General features: G+C 40.8%; 1 protein-coding gene across 3 annotated transcripts; it reads left to right on the top strand.

Moving 5' to 3' along the window:
- Positions 1–12,337: 12,337 nt before the first annotated feature.
- On the top strand, positions 12,338–17,798 carry LOC138814870 (tubulin beta-2 chain-like). 3 transcript variants are annotated; one of them, XM_070003962.1, is made up of 4 exons: positions 12,338–12,394; positions 13,245–13,353; positions 15,969–16,079; positions 16,738–17,798. In XM_070003962.1, the coding sequence occupies exons 1-4, from the start codon at positions 12,338–12,340 to the stop codon at positions 17,796–17,798; spliced, it is 1,338 nt and encodes a 445-aa protein (XP_069860063.1). The 3 variants fall into 3 exon arrangements, with proteins under 3 accessions (XP_069860063.1, XP_069860062.1, XP_069860064.1); XM_070003961.1 differs by having other exon boundaries at positions 13,245–13,357; positions 15,943–16,079; XM_070003963.1 differs by lacking the exon at positions 13,245–13,353 and having other exon boundaries at positions 12,338–12,371.
- Positions 17,799–19,451: the final 1,653 nt, after the last annotated feature.

Below are 19,451 nucleotides of genomic sequence, written 5' to 3'. Positions count from 1 at the left end.
CACAACTCCATTTCCAACTTTTTGGTGGTTAATTGGAAATAAGAGTTTTACATACTGCCTAGTTTGGCTTTGATCTGTAATTCTCTGATCTCAGCCTCTTGAGTACCTAGGATTATAAGCATGAACCATTGACACACAGCATAGATCTGTAGCTCTTAAGAAGTTAGTTACTATTACCTTTTCACAAACATATGACTTTGTTTTTTTATCTTATTTTTGTTTTTACTTATTGATTGGATGGTTGCAATATAGGGAATGGAACACAGAATTTTGTACATATATGTATCACCTACATATCTCCATGACCCTAGATAAATGAGCCAAACAGACATAGTGGCACATGTCTATACTCCCAGCTATTTTAGAGGTGGGTTTGGGGATGTTCAATGCCAGCCCTGGACAAAATTTAACAAGAGACCCCATTTCAAAAAGAGGTTGAACATGATGGTATATGACTGTAACCCTAGCTATTTGAGAAGGAAGATGATAGAGATTAGAAGCCAGTCAGTGCAAAAATAAAGACCTTATAAGAAAAGAAAATAACTAAAGCAAAGGAAATAAAAAGATAAATAGGCCCACTATTATACTAAACAACCTATTCAAGACAAAATAGGAAGTTCTGGTTTCTCTCAGTAACAACCCAACACATTTTAAGATCTTCGGTATGAGGTTTTAAGACCTAGATTACACTTGTTACATTCTCATTTATTTTGGTCATTAAAGTCAGTTGGATTTGATAGTATATTTACAACCCAATTTCTATCAATATTTATCTAATTTCTCATTGAATTTCAGATCTCATTGTTTATAATGTGAGGTGTGTGTGGTGTGTGTGTGTGTGTGTGTGTGTGTGTTTCTGGGGATTGAGCCCAGCACCTTCAATTTGTGAGGCTAGTTCGCTACAACTCATCTAGCAGGGATTGCAGGTATGTATTACCATATTCAGCATCATTGTCTTATAACAAATCTTCAGTGCTTACTGGAATCCATACCTAAGAAGTCATCTTCAGAAAGTGTGTGCAGGGATGGTCTATGTGAGCCCCTGCTCACCTCACATATCAATGGGAAGGAGGAAGTGATGACATCTGATGATTACCATGGTAGGTAGCATCTTGGTTATTTGTCAGCAATCACTCCCCGAGGTAAACACGTCTCAATTAACACTCACAGAAACTCTGTGAGACTGAGAATCATATCCCAGTTTGGGAGCTAGAAAACTCAGGCCCAGAGAGGTGAGGTGAGGAGCTATATCTAGGTCAAATAGGATGTGACTAACAGGAAAAGTAAGGCTTCTCTAACAGAGAACTTGACTGGATTAAAATTAGAATTCTTGGTTCCCCATGTCTTGGGGCATTTAATGAAATCTAGAATGTGGAATGCTTAATATGGATTCTGTTTCTGAATATATGATTCCTGAATTCTCATAGAAGTGGTAATTGTATTTTCTTCTTTTGGTACTCCTGGGGATTGAACTGAGGATTTCTCACTTGCTTAGCTTGCTCACTGCCAGATTGTTTGTTTCCTCTTGAGCCATGCTCCTAACCTTTTCCTTATTATTTTATGCATGGTGCCTTGAAGATTTTTCTTACGAGGTTAGCTTCAAACTGAAATCCTTCTCCTCTCAGTCTATAGAGGAGCTAGGATTACAGATTTGAGCCATTGGCACCTGCCTCCTGAAACACTAACTTTATGTTTGTAATTAAAAGTAATTATGGGCTGGGCCTTGTTTTAAATCAATCACTAGGTTAATTTAATCTGGAGCATACTATACATATTTTGTTTTATATTTTGAAATCTGTTTTTAAATGATTTCCCCCTTTTAGAGTTCAGATAAATTTTCTGCTACTATGTTTTATTTCCTTTTTCTTTCTTCCATTTTTTCCTTACCTTTCCCTTTGCATGTCTCCTCCTCCCTTTCACTCTGGGCCCCTCCTTGTCTCCCTCTCCCTCTTATTCTCATTCTCTCCCTCCCTCTCTCCTCCTCTCTGTGGAACCCAGGAACTCACACATACTAGACAAATACTCTGACACTGAGAAACACCCACTTCCACCCATAAGTTCAAAAGTTTTAGTTATGTCGACTGCTGGTGACTCAAGTTTCTAATACTAGATGCTCAGGAGACTAAGATCTAATGGTTGTGGTTCAAATCCAGCCTAGGTAAGAAAGTCCATGAGAGTCTTATCTCCAATTAACCAGCAGAAAACCAGTAATCGAGCTATAGCTCAAAGTGGTACTGCATTAGCCTTGAGCACTAAAGCCCATGGAAAGTGCCTAGGTCCTGATTTCAAACACCATGACCCACAAAAAATAAAGATGAATGGATAAAATTATTATTTTCCTTCTTTAACTGCAAGCCTGTACTGTCCCAAAAGGCCCAAATCTCAGATGATTTCTCCATGACATTGGCTTCTCAACTGAGACAAACCTCATTATCTATTGAATGTTAATTATTAAATTCTACTAAAGTACATCTCCAGGGTTTATCCTCAAGCCTTCTCCCTTTTCTTATCTTTGATAATTAATTACTCTGATTACATTCTTTGTTTTTTTGCAGGACTGGGACTGAGCTATGGCATTACTTATGCTAAGCAGGGGGCTCTGCTCTACACACAGCTAATATCCCAATCCCCACTCTGATGACTTCAGATATCTCCTTTCAGCAGATGGATCTCTGTGAGGTCCATAATTCCAGAAACCATCCACTCTTCCAGGGAGCAATTCAAGTCAGCATATCTGCTGCCATCAACTCAGGCTGTCTTGACAACTGCCACATATTGGCAGCCTAAAGCATCAGGAACGTATCTGTGCTCAGTCTTAAAATGGTGCAAGGCAAGATCAAGGTGTGCTTTCTTCTTGGTCTCTCTTCTTGGGGTGTGGTACCTATCCTGGGTCTTCCCATGGTCCCCTATATGTATGCGTCTGTGTCCATCTATTGTCATTTTCATATAAGAACACCAGATATGTTAGAAGACAACCCACCTAGATTGTCTCATTTAACTAAATAGTGTGTGTGTGTGTGTGTGTGTGTGTGTGTGTGTGTGTGTGTGTGTGTGTGTGTGTGTGTGTGTACATGCGTGCGTGCATACACATGGGCTGGTAGTGTGGCTTGATCTCAGACTTACAACCCTTGCTTGACTTTTTGCTTAAGGCTCATACTTTACCACTTGAGCCACAGCTGATCTTCTGGTTTTTCCTAATTGGAGAAAAAAGTCTCACAGATTAGTGTGGCCTCAATTTTGGATATTAAGATTTCAGCCTTCAGGTCCATAGCTAGGATTACAGACATGAGCCACCAGTGCCCATCTAAATTTCTCTTCAAAGACCCTTTTCTGGGGGTTGGGAATATGTTTTAGTGGAAAAGTGCTTACCTAGCATGCGTGAAGTCCTGGGTTCAATTCCTTAGTACCACATAAACAGAAAAAGCATGAGGTGACACTGGGGTTCAAGTGGTAGAGTACTAGATGAGCAAAAGAAGCTCAGGGACAGTGCCCAGGCCCTGAGTTCAAGCCCTTGGAGTGGTAAAGAAGAAGACCCTCTTCCCCAATAAAGGCTCATTCAGAGGTATTGATGTATAGAATCTCAACATGTGAATTTTGAAAAGGACACAATTTAGTCACGAACAACAGCTAACACCAAAGCCCTTACATCCATACATGAAGAGGAACTAGTACTATGTTTTTCTTCTTGGGTCTAATACTTGTTTACCTTGCTCATTTTGTGAAAGATGGCTAATTTGTCCCACACCATATTTGCAAACCAAATTGTCTGTCCACATGAATTTCTAATTTATCTCACAATGACTCTAAAGTCTGTTCTATATTAACTTTTAGAGAACTTTCCTAGAACTCCCAACACTTTTTGTATAAAATTTGAGTAAAAAACTTAAAGTGGCATTTAAAAATGAGATGGGAAAATACCTTGTTCACTTTTTGTCAATCATGGGGCCAGAACTGAAGGCTTGGGCACTATCCCTGAGAGTTCTTTGCTCAAGTCCAGTGATCTACCACTTTGAGCTATAGTGCCACTTCCACTGAATCGTGTGTTTGTAAAAATCTTTAAGACTACTTGAAGCCTTCAATTTGCTTTGGCCACATCACTTATATAAACTGTCTAATATGCTAACCAGGACTCTTTCCTGAGTAGCAGTGAGCAGCTAAGTACCCATACCCTCTTGAGTTCAAGCAGTTGATTTGATAGCTTCTAAAAATTTAAAAATCCCACCTCTTCTAAAATGAACCATATTACATGTGTATGTAGGGGAGCCCAGTCATACCCCTGCTGTTAGGCTCAGATGAGGTGTTGCCCAAGGACGAGGAGAAGCCTTTCAACAGACAGACTAATGATCTGGAGGAAGATCACAGAGGAGAAGCTGGAGGCTAAACAAAATCTGGCATAGAAATCGGTTTGAAATATCCAGTGAGCAGTCATATGCTAGAGAATCACATCAAGTGTGCCATCAGAGTACAGAGACTTGGCCAGAGAAAAAAAATTCAAGCAGCTTGGTTAAGGAGACAGATATGAGCACTTGCTGGTCTCTGCAGCTGCGGCCGCTGTGGCTGCTGCAGTGGCCTCCATATCAATAGAGAGTGCCCAGGACACAGACAACATACACTGTGAACTAGTGGATTCTATTCACCACCAGCAAGAACTGACAAGGAAGACGTGAAGGACCTCTACAATGAAAACTTTAAAAACCTGAAAATGGAATTAAAACCAAATCTTAGGAAGTAGAAACCCTTCCCCCCCCAAAAAAAATGCTCCTGGATTGGAAGGAACAACATCGTGAAAATGGCAATATTTCCAAAGTCTATGTACAAATTCAATGCGTTACCTATCAATATTCTGACCTCTTTCTTCAATGAAATAGAAAAGGAAATCCAAAAATTCAAATGGAAGAATAAAAGACACCAAATAGCAAAAATGAGTCCTTGTCACTACCGCCTCGACCAGCAAGGAAGACGCGACACCGGACTCTTCTCTCTGCAGTTTATTCAGGACCTTTGAGTAATCTTCTGACCCCAACCCCGTGGAGAATTCCCCACAGCCTTAAGTACCCGCTGGGTAGCCAACCCTGATACGCCACGTGGGAACCACCAATAGGTTCAGGTGCGCGGAAGCAAGCCAGATTCTTTGCCTTAGCCATATAAGGAGTTGTTTACCACGAGAGCACTCGCCATCGGGAAGGTGGAGGGCGGAAGCCGGCGCCATCTTCCAGGTGCGGCCTCTTGCAGCTCTCTACAAATCCTTACAGAAAGAACATTGCTGGAGGAATATAAATACCAAACTTCAAACTCTACTACTAAGCCATAGTCACCAAAACAGCTTGGTACTGGCACAAGAACAGACTTAAGTACCAATGGAATAGAACTGAAAACCCAGAAATGAACCCACAGACTTTCAGCCACGTAATCTTTGATAAGGAAGCTAAATAAATAGAATGGAAGAAAGACAGCGTCTACAGTAAATGGTGCTGGAAAATTTGGTTAATTGCCTGTAGAAAACTAAAGCTAGATCCTTACATATCACACTGCACCAGCATCAACTCCATATGGATCAAAGACCTCAAAGTCAAAGCAGGCACTCTGAAAACATTATAGGACGGAATAGGAGAAACACTAGTTTTCCTTAGCACAGGCCAAAATTTTCTTAATAGAGACCCAGAAACACAACAAATCAAAGAAAAGTTGGACAAATAGGATTGCATGAAGAAGCAGAGTTTCTGCATGGCAAAGGAAATAGCTAGCAAGCTCAGTAGAAAGCCCACGGACTGGGAAAAGATTTTCACTAGTCATACAACAGATGAGGGTCTCATATCTAAAATATACATGGAACACAAAAAATTAACCCCCCCAACTACAAATCTTCAAAGAAACAACTGCCTGATTAAAAAGTGGACTAGAGACTTAAAGAGAAACTTCTCTGAAGAGGAAATGACCAATAGACCTATGAAGAAATGCTCAACCTCCCTACCCATGAAAGAAATGCAAATGAAAACAATACTGAGATTCCACCTCACCCCAGTTAGAATGGCTATGATCAAGAACTCTAATAACAACAGATGCTGGAGGGGATGTGGCCAGAAGGGATCCCTACTACATTGTTGGTGGGAGTGTAAACTTGTTCCACCACTTTGGAAAGCAGTATGGAAGTTCCCCAAAGACTTCACATAGAGCTCCTCTCTGACCTAGAAATCCCACTTTTGGGAATTTACCCAAACGATCACAAACAAGGCTATTCTAAGGCTCCCAGCACAACTATGTTTATTGCAGCATTATTTACCATAGCTAAGCTAAAGAACATATCCAGATGCTCCTCAGTAGATGAAAGTATCAAAAAATGTGTCATATATATATACAATGGAATTCTATGCCTCCATCACAAAGAATGACATTGCCTCATTTGTGAGGAAATGGAAAGACTTGGAAACAATTATATTAAGTGAAGTAAGCCAGGTCCAAAGAAACATAGGTCCCATGTTTTCCCGTATTTGCAATAACTAGTATATGTTTGGGACAAGCAGAAAAAGTGAAAAGCTATGTACACATGACCATACAAGATGATGTTAAGCGAAATGAACCCCAAGATAGAGACATAAATATCCTCTTTCTTGCTTGCTATTGTTTCTAATGTATTCATAATGTACCATGTGAGTTTTTTGTTTCTTTTTATGTTCCTTCCCAGGGTATAACCCCTGTTTTCACAGTATTTGATGTCGGTGACCTGCATCTTTTATATACACTTCTCTAATGCAGGGAGTGGAATGGAAAAAACAAAATGCTTAAATAAGGATACAGGTTGATCCACTGTAACAATGAGATGAACTTTACAACTTCAGTGGCAGGGGGTGGGGATGGGAGAGTTTGGGCAGTGTAGTTGTGGAGGTGTGAGGGAAGGGATGGTAGGGGAAAAACAAAAGGATGAGGCAAAAATGCTCTATAGGAAATGTACTCATTATCTTGATCATGTAATTCTAACCCCTCTGTACAGTATTGTTACAATAAAAATGTTCAAAAAAGAAATGTTCTCATAACATTATGTATGTAACTGTATCTCCTCTGTACATTATCTTCATGGTAAAATTAAATTTAAGAAACAGCAAAGAAAACACAGACAACACTTGTCACCATCTAACCAATAAGAGCTGAGCCCCATCCCCCTCATTCTCCTCTCTGATTAAGGTTATTTCTAACTTTGCTTAAATGGGAACAGGTTTCCCTTATTTGCAATAACTAGTGAATGTCCTCCTCCACAATGTGCTGGCTCATGTTGTTCTACATAGTTAGAAGTTCTTTGCAAGTCAGAATCCAGTCAGCCAGTGACTTTACTAGTTCCTGCATTTAAACACAAGAAAGAGGGTATAAAGAAAGTCTTCACTCTATTTGATGTTGGTATAATTTGTGGAGGGGAAGGGAAAAAAACAAATCGTTTAACTAGGGATATAGGTGGTCCCATTGCAACAATGAGATGTACAAGTCTTTATGTCGAAAAACGAACTTTACAACTTTGGTGTGTGGGGCGAGAATCGGGGGGAGGGGGTGCGGAGGAGAGTATGGGAAGGGATGGGAAGAGGAAACAAAGGAGGCAACAATGCTTAATAAGAAATGTACTCGTTATCTTGCCCATGTAATTGTAAATCCTCTGTACGGTATTCTCACAATAAAAAAAATAAAATATAAAAAAGAAAGCCTTCAACTCTAGCTGGTGCTGTTCCCATACCTATAAGATTATCCTTTGATTAGACTCAAGGGGAGGAGGACTAGTCAAGGAAAGGGACCATAGGAATGAAGACCTACCTTGGTGGCCAGCCTCAAACCAAGTTGCTCTGAAAAGAATATTCCTTCCTGCTTTCCTTTTCATTGGCTCAGTATTTCTCTAATGTTTATACAACTCACTCTGATTTAAAATATAGGTCAACACCTCAATTTAGAGAACAGTGAAGTTAATATTTAGTTAAAATATATTTAATAATGCCATATGTATTTAAAAGGTGTAAATAGGTGGCATCTTCTTTTAAAAATCTGATGAATGCAGTGCTGAAGTCGTCATCACATGCAATTTCTCTTCAACTGGCATTATATTTTGGCTAATTTTTAAAATGAAAAAGTGTAAAAAAATTTTAAAAATATAATTAGTGTAGATTTATCAGCAAAAAATTCATCTGGCTGTGGATACATAATTTGTTGGTTTCTCTATTTTTCTTTGTGGTGGCTATCAAACAGAATTTTAGGAAAACATAGGCAAACTATCAGTAGCCATACGCTTGATGAGATTTGGGTTCTATTTAATTTTTTGTGCTGATCCTGGGACTTGCACTCATTGCCTGTGCACTGTCCCTAAGCTTTTACTGCTCGAGGCTACTACTCTAAAACTTGGGCCATAGTTCTACATCCATATTTTTGGGTGTTAATTGGAGATAAGACTCACAGACATTCTGTCTTTGGGTCCAACTTCAAACCAAGGTTCCTATATCTCAGCCTCCATAATAGCAAGGATTATAACCATGAGCCACTGTTAGCCATATTGTGTCTTTTTTAGAAACAGCTGTAAATAATAATAATAGAAAACTATCACTATAACTAAAGGCTCAAACCTGTAATCCCCTAGCTATTTCAGAGGCTGAGATCTATAGAATCATAGTTTAAAGCTAGACTGTTCAGATAATTCAGAGTTTTTTAATTTTTTTAACCTGCTGGCCCTAGAGCTTAAATTCAGGCTTTGGCACTGTATATGAGTTGCTTTACATTAAGGCTAGTGTTCTACCTCTTGAGCCACAGTGATACATGCAGCTTTTCCTGAGTAGTATATTAGAGGGAATAGGTAAGGAGACTGCCCAGTCTGGCTCCAAACTACCACCTAAAATCCTAAGCCTCCAAAGTAGCAAATCAGATATTATTATTTTCAACTAAGCAGCAAAAATAAACAGACTGGAGGTATGGTTCAAGTGTTACAGTTTCAGCCTTGCATGGAAAAAGTTAAGGAAAGTTAAGCCCCAGTACTGGCACATATGCACACAAAAGCATGTAGATACAGACATACACAGGGTCCTATACACAATTCCCCGGGATGAAAAAAAGATTAAAATATTGAATTAAATTATAAGGACAAAAATAAGTAATTTAAACAGTATTTTTTAAAAAAACAAAACACTATGATAGCCAGATGCTGGTGGCTCATGCATGTAACCCTAGCTTCTCAGGAGGCTGAAATCTGAGGATCGTGGATCAAAGCCAGTCCAGACAGGAAAAGTCCATGAGACTCTTATCTTCAATAATCCACTCAAAAACCTTGAAGTAGTGCTGTAGCTAAAGTTGTATAGTGCTAGTCTTGAGCTGGAGACCATAGGTACTGAGCCCTGGCCTAGAGTTGAAGCCCATGACCAAGAAAAAACAAACAAACAAATAGAAAATAAAAAAAAAAAAAACGGCCATAGCTGAATTGTGACTTAGGTGTCAGAATACTTTCTTCCCATAAACGAGGTATGAGTTCAATCCCCAGTGTTGTTCATACCAAAACAACCCAATAAAAGCACACCAATAACTATCTAACAAAAAATATATCATACTTTGTAAAGAAGATTAAAACTTACAAAAATAATTGAAGTAGAGCTAACATGTGACTCCAATCCTATTAAACACCAAAAAAAAAAAAAAAAAAAAAAAAGGCAGAACTTGAGCTGAGGCTCAATAGCCTGCTAGCTTCGAAATAAAAACAAAATACCAAAAACAAAACAAACCTCAGAGAGAGTCCACAGGCCCTGAATTCAAGCCTCTCCCAACCCCCCAAAGAAAAAAACCCTCAGGAGTTGAGTTTTTGTTCCTGTAAGCTTTGAGCAAAAAAAAAAAAAAATCCAAAAATCTCATGCACAGTGAAGTAGTGTGGCATAAATTGTAGAGCCTGCTAGTTTTGATCTAAGAAAACAAGCCAGGTTTCTCTGGCTCATGCCTGTAATACTCGCTACTCAGGAAGCTTCCCACAATGGGAAGCCAGTCCAGGCTGAAAAGTCCCCTGGGGACTGTTTTTTTCCAATTAAGTGGAAGTGGCACTCTGGCTGAAAGTGGCAGTGTGCCTGCTTTGTCCCTGACAGAAAATACCTAGGCACTGAGTTCAATCCCCACAACTGACAAAATAAATAAATAAATACTGAGTGAGAATAGCTAGGCCCTAATAATAAAGGACATGAACTTTACAAAGGGGGGAAGGCAAATCAAATAAATGAAAAGGTGCAAAAATGAGCATATGAAAGATTTCTAAATCATGGCTCAAAATTGCAATCTTATTTGCTCAGATTGGTGAAAACTAAGGATCGTGTTTCAAAGCCATCCTGGGCAGAAAGTACAGGAGACTTATTTTACTGTGTTCAGTACTGGGGCTTGAACTTGCTATGATTTCCTTATGGCTAGAGGTCTACTTCTTCCTACATATTGGTGGTTAATTAGAGATAATTTTCTCATTGATTTTCTTGCCCAGATTGGCTTCGAACCATGATTCTCAGATTTCAGTCGTCCCTGTACTACTCTTGGCTTGCTGTTGATATTCTAATCAACTGGTAACCACAGGAAAAGCAGAAGCTGAGCTGTGGCTCAACTAGTGAAACCTGCCACCATTAAGGTAAAAATAAATAAAACCTCAAGGAGAGTCATCAGGCCTTAATTTCAAGACCTAACAACCAGCACTTAATTTAAAAAAAAATAAAAAAAGAACCTCAGTCACCATTACCTGAGTTTGAGCCCTAGAAGAAGAGCTACAAAAAAGAGAACCAGCCTGTAGTTTACCTGTGGTAAAATTTGTAAAGCATGGTCGTTTCAAGAGGAAAGAAAAAACTAAGCATGAAAGCTAGCCCCTAAGAAAAATTGTCAAAAAAAGAAATAATAAATAACCTGAAATGGTGAAAGAAAAGGTAATTAAAGATTTGTAAATGTTGACTCACACTTATAATCCTGAGTGCTAAAGTCACTGAAGTCTGAAGATCATGGTTCAAAGCCATCATGGGCATTGAAGTCCATGAAACTTGCTTCAGTTTGTTCAGTCGAGGGACTTAAATTTGAAGTGTTTTGCTCATGGTTAAAGTTCTACTGTCTTCTGCCTATTAGTGGTTGATTGGAGGAAAGTCTCATAGACTTTCCTGCCCAGGTTGACTTTGAATAGTGATCCTCAGATTTCAAGTCTCACTGTACTGCCCTTGACTACCCATGGGACTCTTGTCTCATATTAAACACTTTAAAAAAGGCAGAAGTTGAGCTGTAGTTCAAGTAGTAGAGCCTTCTACCTTTCAGTTAAATAAGTAAATCAATAAAACCTAAGAAAGAGAGGGGCAGAATGAAAGTGAAAGACAGGAAATTCTACACTAAGCAAAAGTAGAGAAATGTAAATATCACCCGTTGTGGAAGAAATAAATTGTATTGTCAAAGCTTATAGAATTCACAAAGTTTATAGTCCATGATAATGATAATTTGACTTGTGAAGGTTAAAATATGTTTGTAATTTCAACTAAATATCACTATTCCACAATTCTGTGAAATAAGAGAAATTAAGGTAATCACCTAATCTCAATAATAATAAAAACCTCAGAAAGAGTCACCAGGCCTTAATTTCAAGCCCTAAATCACTAACCTGCCCCAACTCCGACCAAAAAAAAGAAAAAGACACTCTGACCAGGACCTGAGTTCTTACACTAGGAGCAGAAGCCAAATGAAACAAAAAGTATACTGTAGTTGTCCTATGGCCCAAGTAATAAAGCAAGCTACTTTTAAGAGGAAAGAAAAAAACCTGAGTATGAAGGCTAGACCCTAAGCCCCTGACATTTCCCATAATGGAAAGTGGATCAATCATGGAATCCAACAGTTGTGCTTGCTCTTGTGATCACACCTGAAAATGCCCCTTCAGTTCTAGACCCTCCAATCAAAAATGGACGGCAGGCTTGTTCTGGGCTTCTGGCAAAGAAGGACCTTGTGCAGAGGAAGTTCCTCCTCTTCTTTCCTTGATCCCAGGGTTCAGCCTCTCTTGTGAGTCAGAGTGGGGAGTGGATGGCAGGGTGACCAGATGATCCAAATAGAGTGGGAGCTGTGCTAATGGACTTGCAGCTGGCAGCTGGATTCCAGGGTAGGTAGGAACTGGTAGGGCCCTCTGATTACCCAGCAATAGGGCGATTGAGTTGGAGCACCTGCTGGCTCCACCTATAATCAAGTCCGCCCCATCTCCTCTGCCCCTGTAACAATCAGAGGTATAAATGGGGATCTGAGTTCACTCTGTTAGATTCCTGCTTCCCAGCTCTACTTGTTTGCCTCTGTGGGCACCACCGCTGAAGACATACATCCATCAGCTCTGCAGCCCTGCACCATGAGGGAGATTGTGTACATACAGGCAGGCCACTGTGGCAACCAGATTGGCGTAAAGGTGAGCATGGCACTGGCCTAGGATCCAAGTCTCAAATTTAGGGGAAGGAGAAGGAGGACAGGTTGGAGTTTGGAGGTGGTGGTGGTCATGGCTAGGCTGAAGTAGGTGGGGCTCCATAGTGGTCCCTAAACTTCTGCAAATGAAGTCCCCCAGATAGCTTCTCCAATTTCCCTAATTTGTGTGGCCCTGGTGGGTGTGGTTTTTAAACAAGGCTGGGGTGGTTTCAAATCCCTTGCATGTCTTAGTCTTACCTGAGACTCAAGTCTTTGTATTAAGTTTCCTGGGAATAGACTAATGCACGTTTGGTCTGGTTTGAATGCAAGGAATGCAGTGTTTTTGAGCTGAAAGATACAGACAATTCCCTTGTGTCAACTGATGAGTGTCAGATAATTGTGAACAGTTCTTCTACCTTAATGCAAATTTCTCTGAGTTTCATGCCCCACCTAAGCTCCCTTAAGTTGAGTGTTTTCTAAATCATTGGTTGTTGTGTATGCTCTGAGGACACTTGGGGTTCTGGAGACCCTTCTTACTGAGTCTTCAAGTTACTGCTTTGGCAATTTCATGTCCATGTAAGGCCAGTTACTCGACATAGAATACAAACAGAATATGGTACTGCATAAGATGGAATACTCATAGGAGAACACAGACATCTTCTATTCAGCCAGATAACAAAGAGATTAAGAAAACTAAAATACCACCCATTTCTGTGCTTTTTTTAATTTAGAAAATGTAATTATTTTTTACAAATATATTTGTGTCAACAGGACATGGGTTTCTTATGGTTACTTTAAAATGCATTGTTTGGACAGTTAACATTCTAGGTCATAATACACTTCTATTTCCATCTCAGTTTTGGGAAATGATAAGCAATGAGCACAATATTGATTGCACTGGCAACTACTATGGAGACAGCCATTTACAGCTGCAGAGAATCGAGGTGTATTACAATGAGGCAACTGGTGAGTGTCTCCCATCTGGTTTCCCATACGGTGGCAAAAGAGTTCCCAGGGGAATACTAATGAAAAGGAAGGAGTTTCTGCCTTTCTTATGGTAGTATTGTAGTTTTAATTTGTGACCTTGATCTTATAAGTCAAGTGCTGTACCCAACTGAGCCACTCCACCAGATACTTTGTTTTAATTTTTGAGTATATTCTTGTGAATTAGCCCAGGAAAGCCTTATACCTGAGTTCCCCCTACCTCTACTTGCTGACTAACCACACCTGGATTTTTTTTCCGGTCATGGAGCTTGAAATCTGGGCCTAGGCAATGTCGCTCAGCTCTTCAGCTCAAGGCAAGCGGCTCTACCACTTAAGCCACAGTGCCACTTCCAGTTTTCTGTTGTTTTATTGGAGATAAGAGTTTGCCGGCTTTTTATGCCCTGGTTGGCTTTGAACCGTGATTCTCTGATCTCAGCCTTCTGGGTAGCTAGGATTAAAGGTGTGAGCCCGCTTCACATAATTAAAAATGAGACTGCCTAAATATGCATTCTAAAACAATTGATAAAATATAATATTATCCAGTGCCATTTGGTTGTGTGCTGATCATCCTAAGCTCAAGGCCTGGGCACTGACTATGAGCTTCTTTTGTTTTGGGTAGTTTCTTGGAGATGAGTCTCCCAGACTTTCCTGCCCCAGCTGACTTCAATCTGCAATGCTAAGGTCTTATCTCAGATTTTTGAGTAGCTAGAATTACACCTGTAAGCAAGCAGAGCCCAGTTACATTGCCTCTTTAAAATATAGATTAAATTTCTAAAACAATATTTTGAAAAAGAAAATTTTAATAATTTTAAAGAGGGATGTTCAGTCACTAATATATATGAGAATAGTCCAAATCACAAAGCATAAATAAAGTGTCTTACCCTGAAATCTATAACATTTCTGGTCTTGAGCATTTTGAATATGAATACTTAGCCAACAATATTTTTAAGGTTTTTAAAGTAAGAAAACGTTCTTTTGATGTAGAAAAAACCAATACTAATTTGTAAACATTGCTTTTAAATGATTAATATTGTCTTTCCTAACATAAACAGCCTAATTGAAGTCTACAAAGCAGATTTTCAGTTTTTGTAACTGTCAATGTAAAGATCATTTAATTTTATATTGAGTTTCCATTCTGCATTATTGTATACAGAAAGAATCGTGGATAATTGGCTTTCCTATGTATTAATCCAATGAACAAGTACAAACGAAAGTACAAAACTATTTAATTTGAGTTTTATAGATCTATATTTTGGGATGTCCTCACCTTGGTTGAGAGTGTTTGGGTTGGATTGTGTCACTCCTATGAACAGAATTTTAGGTTGTGTCTTTACTAGATCCTGTATATCCAGCAGGATGGCCAGTTTTGTTCATGTGAATATTTAGGAAGGGGGTATTCTAAAACTGGTGTTTACATCATGTTAACTGCTTTCCCTTGGGCCAAATCAGGATAAATGGGAAATTGCAAGTCATTGCTCAAGGTTGCTCTGAGTATTTGAATGCAAGGATGTGTGCTATTTGATAACCATTATTGAAACATTATAAGACAATAAATATATATTGTATAAATGTTTTCTCCAGGAAAGCCTTACACTTATATTCCCCTACATCTACTTGGTGAATAGCCATACCTGGCTTTTTTTTTTTTTTTTTTGGCGTTGGGGTGTCGGTCATGTGGCTTGGACTTTGGGCCTAGGCACTGTCCCTCAACTCTTCAGTTCAAGGCAAGCAGCTCTACCTATTGAGCCACAGTGCCATTTCTGGTTTTCTGTTAGTTTATTAGAGATAAGGGTCTTAAGGACTTTTCCTGCCCCAGCTGGCTTTGAAGAGTGATCCTCTGATCTCAGCCTCCAGAGTAGCTAGGATTATAGGCATGAACCTGGTTCATTTCTTGAGAAAGGTAATTGGGGAAGGGGAGGGATAGTGGGAGAACAACAAAGTAGGGGGTAACAATTTTTGACAAGAAATGTTCTCATTTCTTTACTCATGTAACTAACTCCTCTATACAGCACCTTTACAATAAAATAAAATTAACAAAAAAGAGAAAGTTTCTTGCTGATAGGCACTGGTAACTCATTCCTGTAATGCTGGCTACTTAGGAGGATAAGATATGAGGATCATGGTTCAAAACTTGCCTCAGCAGAAAAGTCCTTGAGACTCTTATCTCCAATAAGAAAACTGAAAGTGGGGTTGTGGCTCAAGTGATAGAGTGCTAGCCTTGAGCTGAAGAGCTGAGGGACAGTGCCCAGGCCCAGAGTTCAAGCCCCATGATGAACCACAAAAAAAAGTGTTGCCACCTTTCTTTTGCACCATTAAACTCAAAGCCTGATGCTCATCTTTGCCTCATGTGTAGCTGAGATTTCAGCCACCATGCCCAAAGCAAAGGAATGAATATTCAATGGAAATAGACAACGGCAAACATCCTTAAAGTTGCTGAAGCCTCTTGCATGGGGATTCATGCTCAAGATATCTTTTCTGTTTCCATGTCTCAAATGCTGTAATTTTTGTAATGAATGCTGAGAGTCACTTAGAATCATAAGCTCTGCCCCCTAAGTTCCTTGTCAAGTATAGGCCTAAGTCAACTCTTTTTCTCACAGGCAACAAATATGTTCCTCGGGCCATCATGGTGGACCTAGAGCCTGGAACATTAGACTCAGTGAGATCGGGACCATTTGGCCAGAGCTTTAGGCCAGACAACTTCATATTTGGTAAGTCATCATGGTCCATGGATCCTAACATCCAGGCACTCCAGTGCTGGGCTGAGACTTTATCCATCTTGATATTGTCCTCACCTAACCCACCTATTCCAGTCCACGGGAGTCATGCCCCTGGCCTCTCAGACAGCTCAGATCAGTGCAACTCTGCAAGCCCTCCATGACAAAGAAGCCTCTGAAGGGAAAGAGCATCAAGTAGAGAAAGCCACCAACAAGGTTTCAGCACTGCTGGTCATTTTAAAGCCCTGGCAATAACAGAACGACTTCAGGACACCAGAAATCAAAGCACAGCTATGTGTGAGCAAGGTGCAGACAAGTGCTTGCAGTTTAGCTTCCCTCTGACCACACTGTGCTCCTGTCCCTCTTGTGAAAGTAACTACATTTCCAGTATTGAGGCAGGCTCGGTCCTTCATTTCTAGAAGTACTTGATTTGGGTTAAAATGTATTTTCTTTCACACTGTCTTTACTTTTCTTTAGAATCTGGGTGATTTGTAGGGTCCCAGATATATTGAAAACATTTCCTTTATTTCAACAAAGTGTATCTAATGTAATAGCAAAGGTTAGCTCAGAAGAGTCCTATTGTCTTCACAATAGGACAGGCACAGTCATTATTCTTGGAGTGTGTGTCTCATCATATCTTTGTGTCTGATAGGCCAGAGCGGGACAGGCAATAACTGGGCAAAAGGCCACTACACAGAGGGAGCTGAGCTGTTGGAATCCGTGCTGGATGTGGTGCGGCGGGAGTCAGAAAGGTGTGACTGTCTCCAAGGTTTTCAGCTGGCCCACTCCCTGGGAGGTGGCACTGGATCAGGCATGGGCACCCTGATTCTCAACAAGATCCGAGAGGAGTATCCAGACCGCATCATGAACACCTTCAGCGTCATGCCCTCCCCCAAGGTGTCAGACACCGTGGTAGAACCTTACAATGCGATCTTGTCTGTCCACCAGTTGGTGGAAAATGCAGATGAAACTTTCTGCATCGACAATGAGGCCCTGTATGACATCTGCTTCCGCACCCTGAAGCTGCCCATACCCACCTATGGAGACCTGAACCACCTGGTGTCAGCCACCATGAGTGGAGTCACCACCTGCCTGCGCTTCCCCGGCCAGCTGAATGCAGACCTGCGCAAGCTAGCCGTGAATATGGTGCCCTTCCCCCGCCTACACTTCTTCATGACTGGCTTTGCACCCTTGACCAGCCGGGCCAGCCAGCAGTACCATGTTCTCTCAGTGCCCGAGCTCACCCAGCAGATGTTTGATGCCAAGAACATGATGGTCGCCTGTGATCCCCGCCATGGTCGTTACCTGACAGCAGCTGCCATCTTCCGAGGCCGCATGTCCATGAAGGAGGTGGATGAGCAGATGCTCAACATGCAGAACAAGAACAGCAGCTACTTTGCAGACTGGATTCCCAACAATGTGAAAACAGCTGTATGTGACATCCCCCCGCGTGGCCTCACGATGTCAGCCACCTTCATCGGCAACAACACAGCCATCCAAGAACCTTTCAAGCGCACCTCAGAGCAGTTCAGTGCCATGTTCCGGCGCAAGGCATTCTTGCACTGGTACACGGGAGAAGGCATGGATGAGATGGAGTTCACTGAGGCTGAGAGCAATATCAACGACCTGGTGTCCGAGTACCAGCAGTGCCAAGATGCCACTGCTGATGAACAGGGGGAATTTGAAGAAGACTTGGTGGAGGAAGAAGTTTAAGACTTCCCTTTGGTAGCAATGCAACAGGACTGTCAGAGCCTGCCTACTACTTCTCAAATGAATGGTGCTTTCCTGAGCTCCTGTTGTCCTGCAGTGAGGTCCCTGCTGTGTATCATCATGCACAGCCTTTCCAGTCAGGAACTCACTGATGGTGAATGTAAAAATGCAGATTTCTTTTAAATAGTATTATTCTAAAGCCTTATTTATAAAAAATAAAGTATACATTTTGTACTCTTGAGTCCTTATTCTTCTTTAGAATCCCTTTTTTTCTTTCAATGTATTTGAAATATAAAGTTGGCCAGCAGGATTTAATCTTATTAATATAGGAATGGTGCTCAAGAGGAATTTCAAATTCATGGCGTTCCTACTATTTTGAAGAGGAAGATGACAAGTGCCAATGTTGTTTATTTTCCCTGGCCCAGTTTTAAAGTTAGCAGTCTCTCAATAACATGCCAGTAGCATAAAAACAGTTTGAAGAGAAAGTAAACCAGATCCAGATGTTACAATTTTCCTAGTACCAAGGTGATGTTTGGAGTACTGAAGGGATTGATGTTCAAGACTTGTCTGGGCACTGAGGTAGCAGGGCCTCTTCCTCCTTTATTCTGACACAGGACTTGCTTATCCTGCCACCTAGTATGCATTCCTCTTTGGGAATGGGACCACAAAATGCAGGTATGAATACTGGCCATTAAGGATCTACTTCTCCTTCAGACAACCACATGTTCTGGTCTCATGCCCCATCAGAGGGATTTCATTCACATTCCCCAGAAACAGTAGCAGGAACCCCAATCCCTGTGCTTACAGTTCAGTTGGCAGTGAAGCAGCACTCACAAGATGAGTGCAAGATCCTGGTTGCCAGGGTAGTTTCTCAAGGCATCTGTCAGCTCTAAGGACAAAAATGAGTCTAGCTGTTTGAGGGAGTGAGAAGCTGACCAGTCCCATAGCGTATCGATATCTGCTTGATTCAGTACTTCCATGTCAAGGAGTGGAAGGGAGACATGGCCCAATGACCCATTCTCATACTCATTTTCCAGCATTCGAAGCTGTCTGAGGCCTACAGGGGGTTGTAAGGGAAAAAGATCCAACCTGTTGGGTATGTTTACTTTGCATGAGTGAGACAGAAATCTCAATTGCTTAGAACCTACACAATGGCCAGGAAGAGGGTGAAAACTTCTGTTTTCACCAGAGGCCAAAATCATTCACTAGTTCTTTTTGCCAGAATCTTTCATTCTTCTTGCAGTGAGGCTCCAGGTACGTTGTCTGTGTCAGGCATTCCTCAATGGCCACCAATAACTTGTAAGAGCCCCTTTTGCTCCAGAAACAGGACCTATGGGAATCCAGCAAATTTTAGGAAGCTCTAAGGAAAGATACTACTGGGTGAGGTGCAAGTTCCTTGTTTCTAGTAAAGTTGGGAGATAGTAAGTTCCCTAAGCATTCCTATACCAGGCCTGAGGTTGGGGTAGGGTGGGGAGGAGTGGGGTAGAGATCTTTAAGCCAAGTTGGACTCACTCAGCAGAAAGTAAACTGCCAGAGAGACTGTTGTGTGACTAGAATCCCCACGGCAGATCAAAGTGCAAATAGCTTCCAATGTGGGAGTCTTAGGGAGTAGGTATGGGCCAGCAAATTGACATCCCTGGATCTCTAGTCTTGGAA

Source organism: Dipodomys merriami, unplaced genomic scaffold (assembly GCF_024711535.1).
Source record: "Dipodomys merriami isolate MVZ:Mamm:240054 unplaced genomic scaffold, mDipMer1.0.p SCAF_618, whole genome shotgun sequence".
In the NCBI taxonomy this organism is placed as follows: domain Eukaryota; kingdom Metazoa; phylum Chordata; class Mammalia; order Rodentia; family Heteromyidae; genus Dipodomys; species Dipodomys merriami.
The sequence above is the reverse complement of the archived record's forward strand: the minus strand, read 5'-3'. Positions and strand labels throughout refer to the sequence as shown.

What these genes read in the sequence shown, in the direction of transcription:
- LOC138814870 (XM_070003961.1), top strand. Translation starts at nt 12,338, where the DNA reads ATGAGGGAGATTGTGTACATACAGGCAGGCCACTGTGGCAACCAGATT. An exon ending in GCAACCAGATTGGCGTAAAG is followed by an intron (nt 12,395 to 13,244) that starts GTGAGCATGGCA and finishes TTTCCATCTCAG; the next exon opens with TTTTGGGAAATGATAAGCAA. An exon ending in TACAATGAGGCAACTGGTGA is followed by an intron (nt 13,358 to 15,942) that starts GTGTCTCCCATC and finishes TGTCAAGTATAG; the next exon opens with GCCTAAGTCAACTCTTTTTC.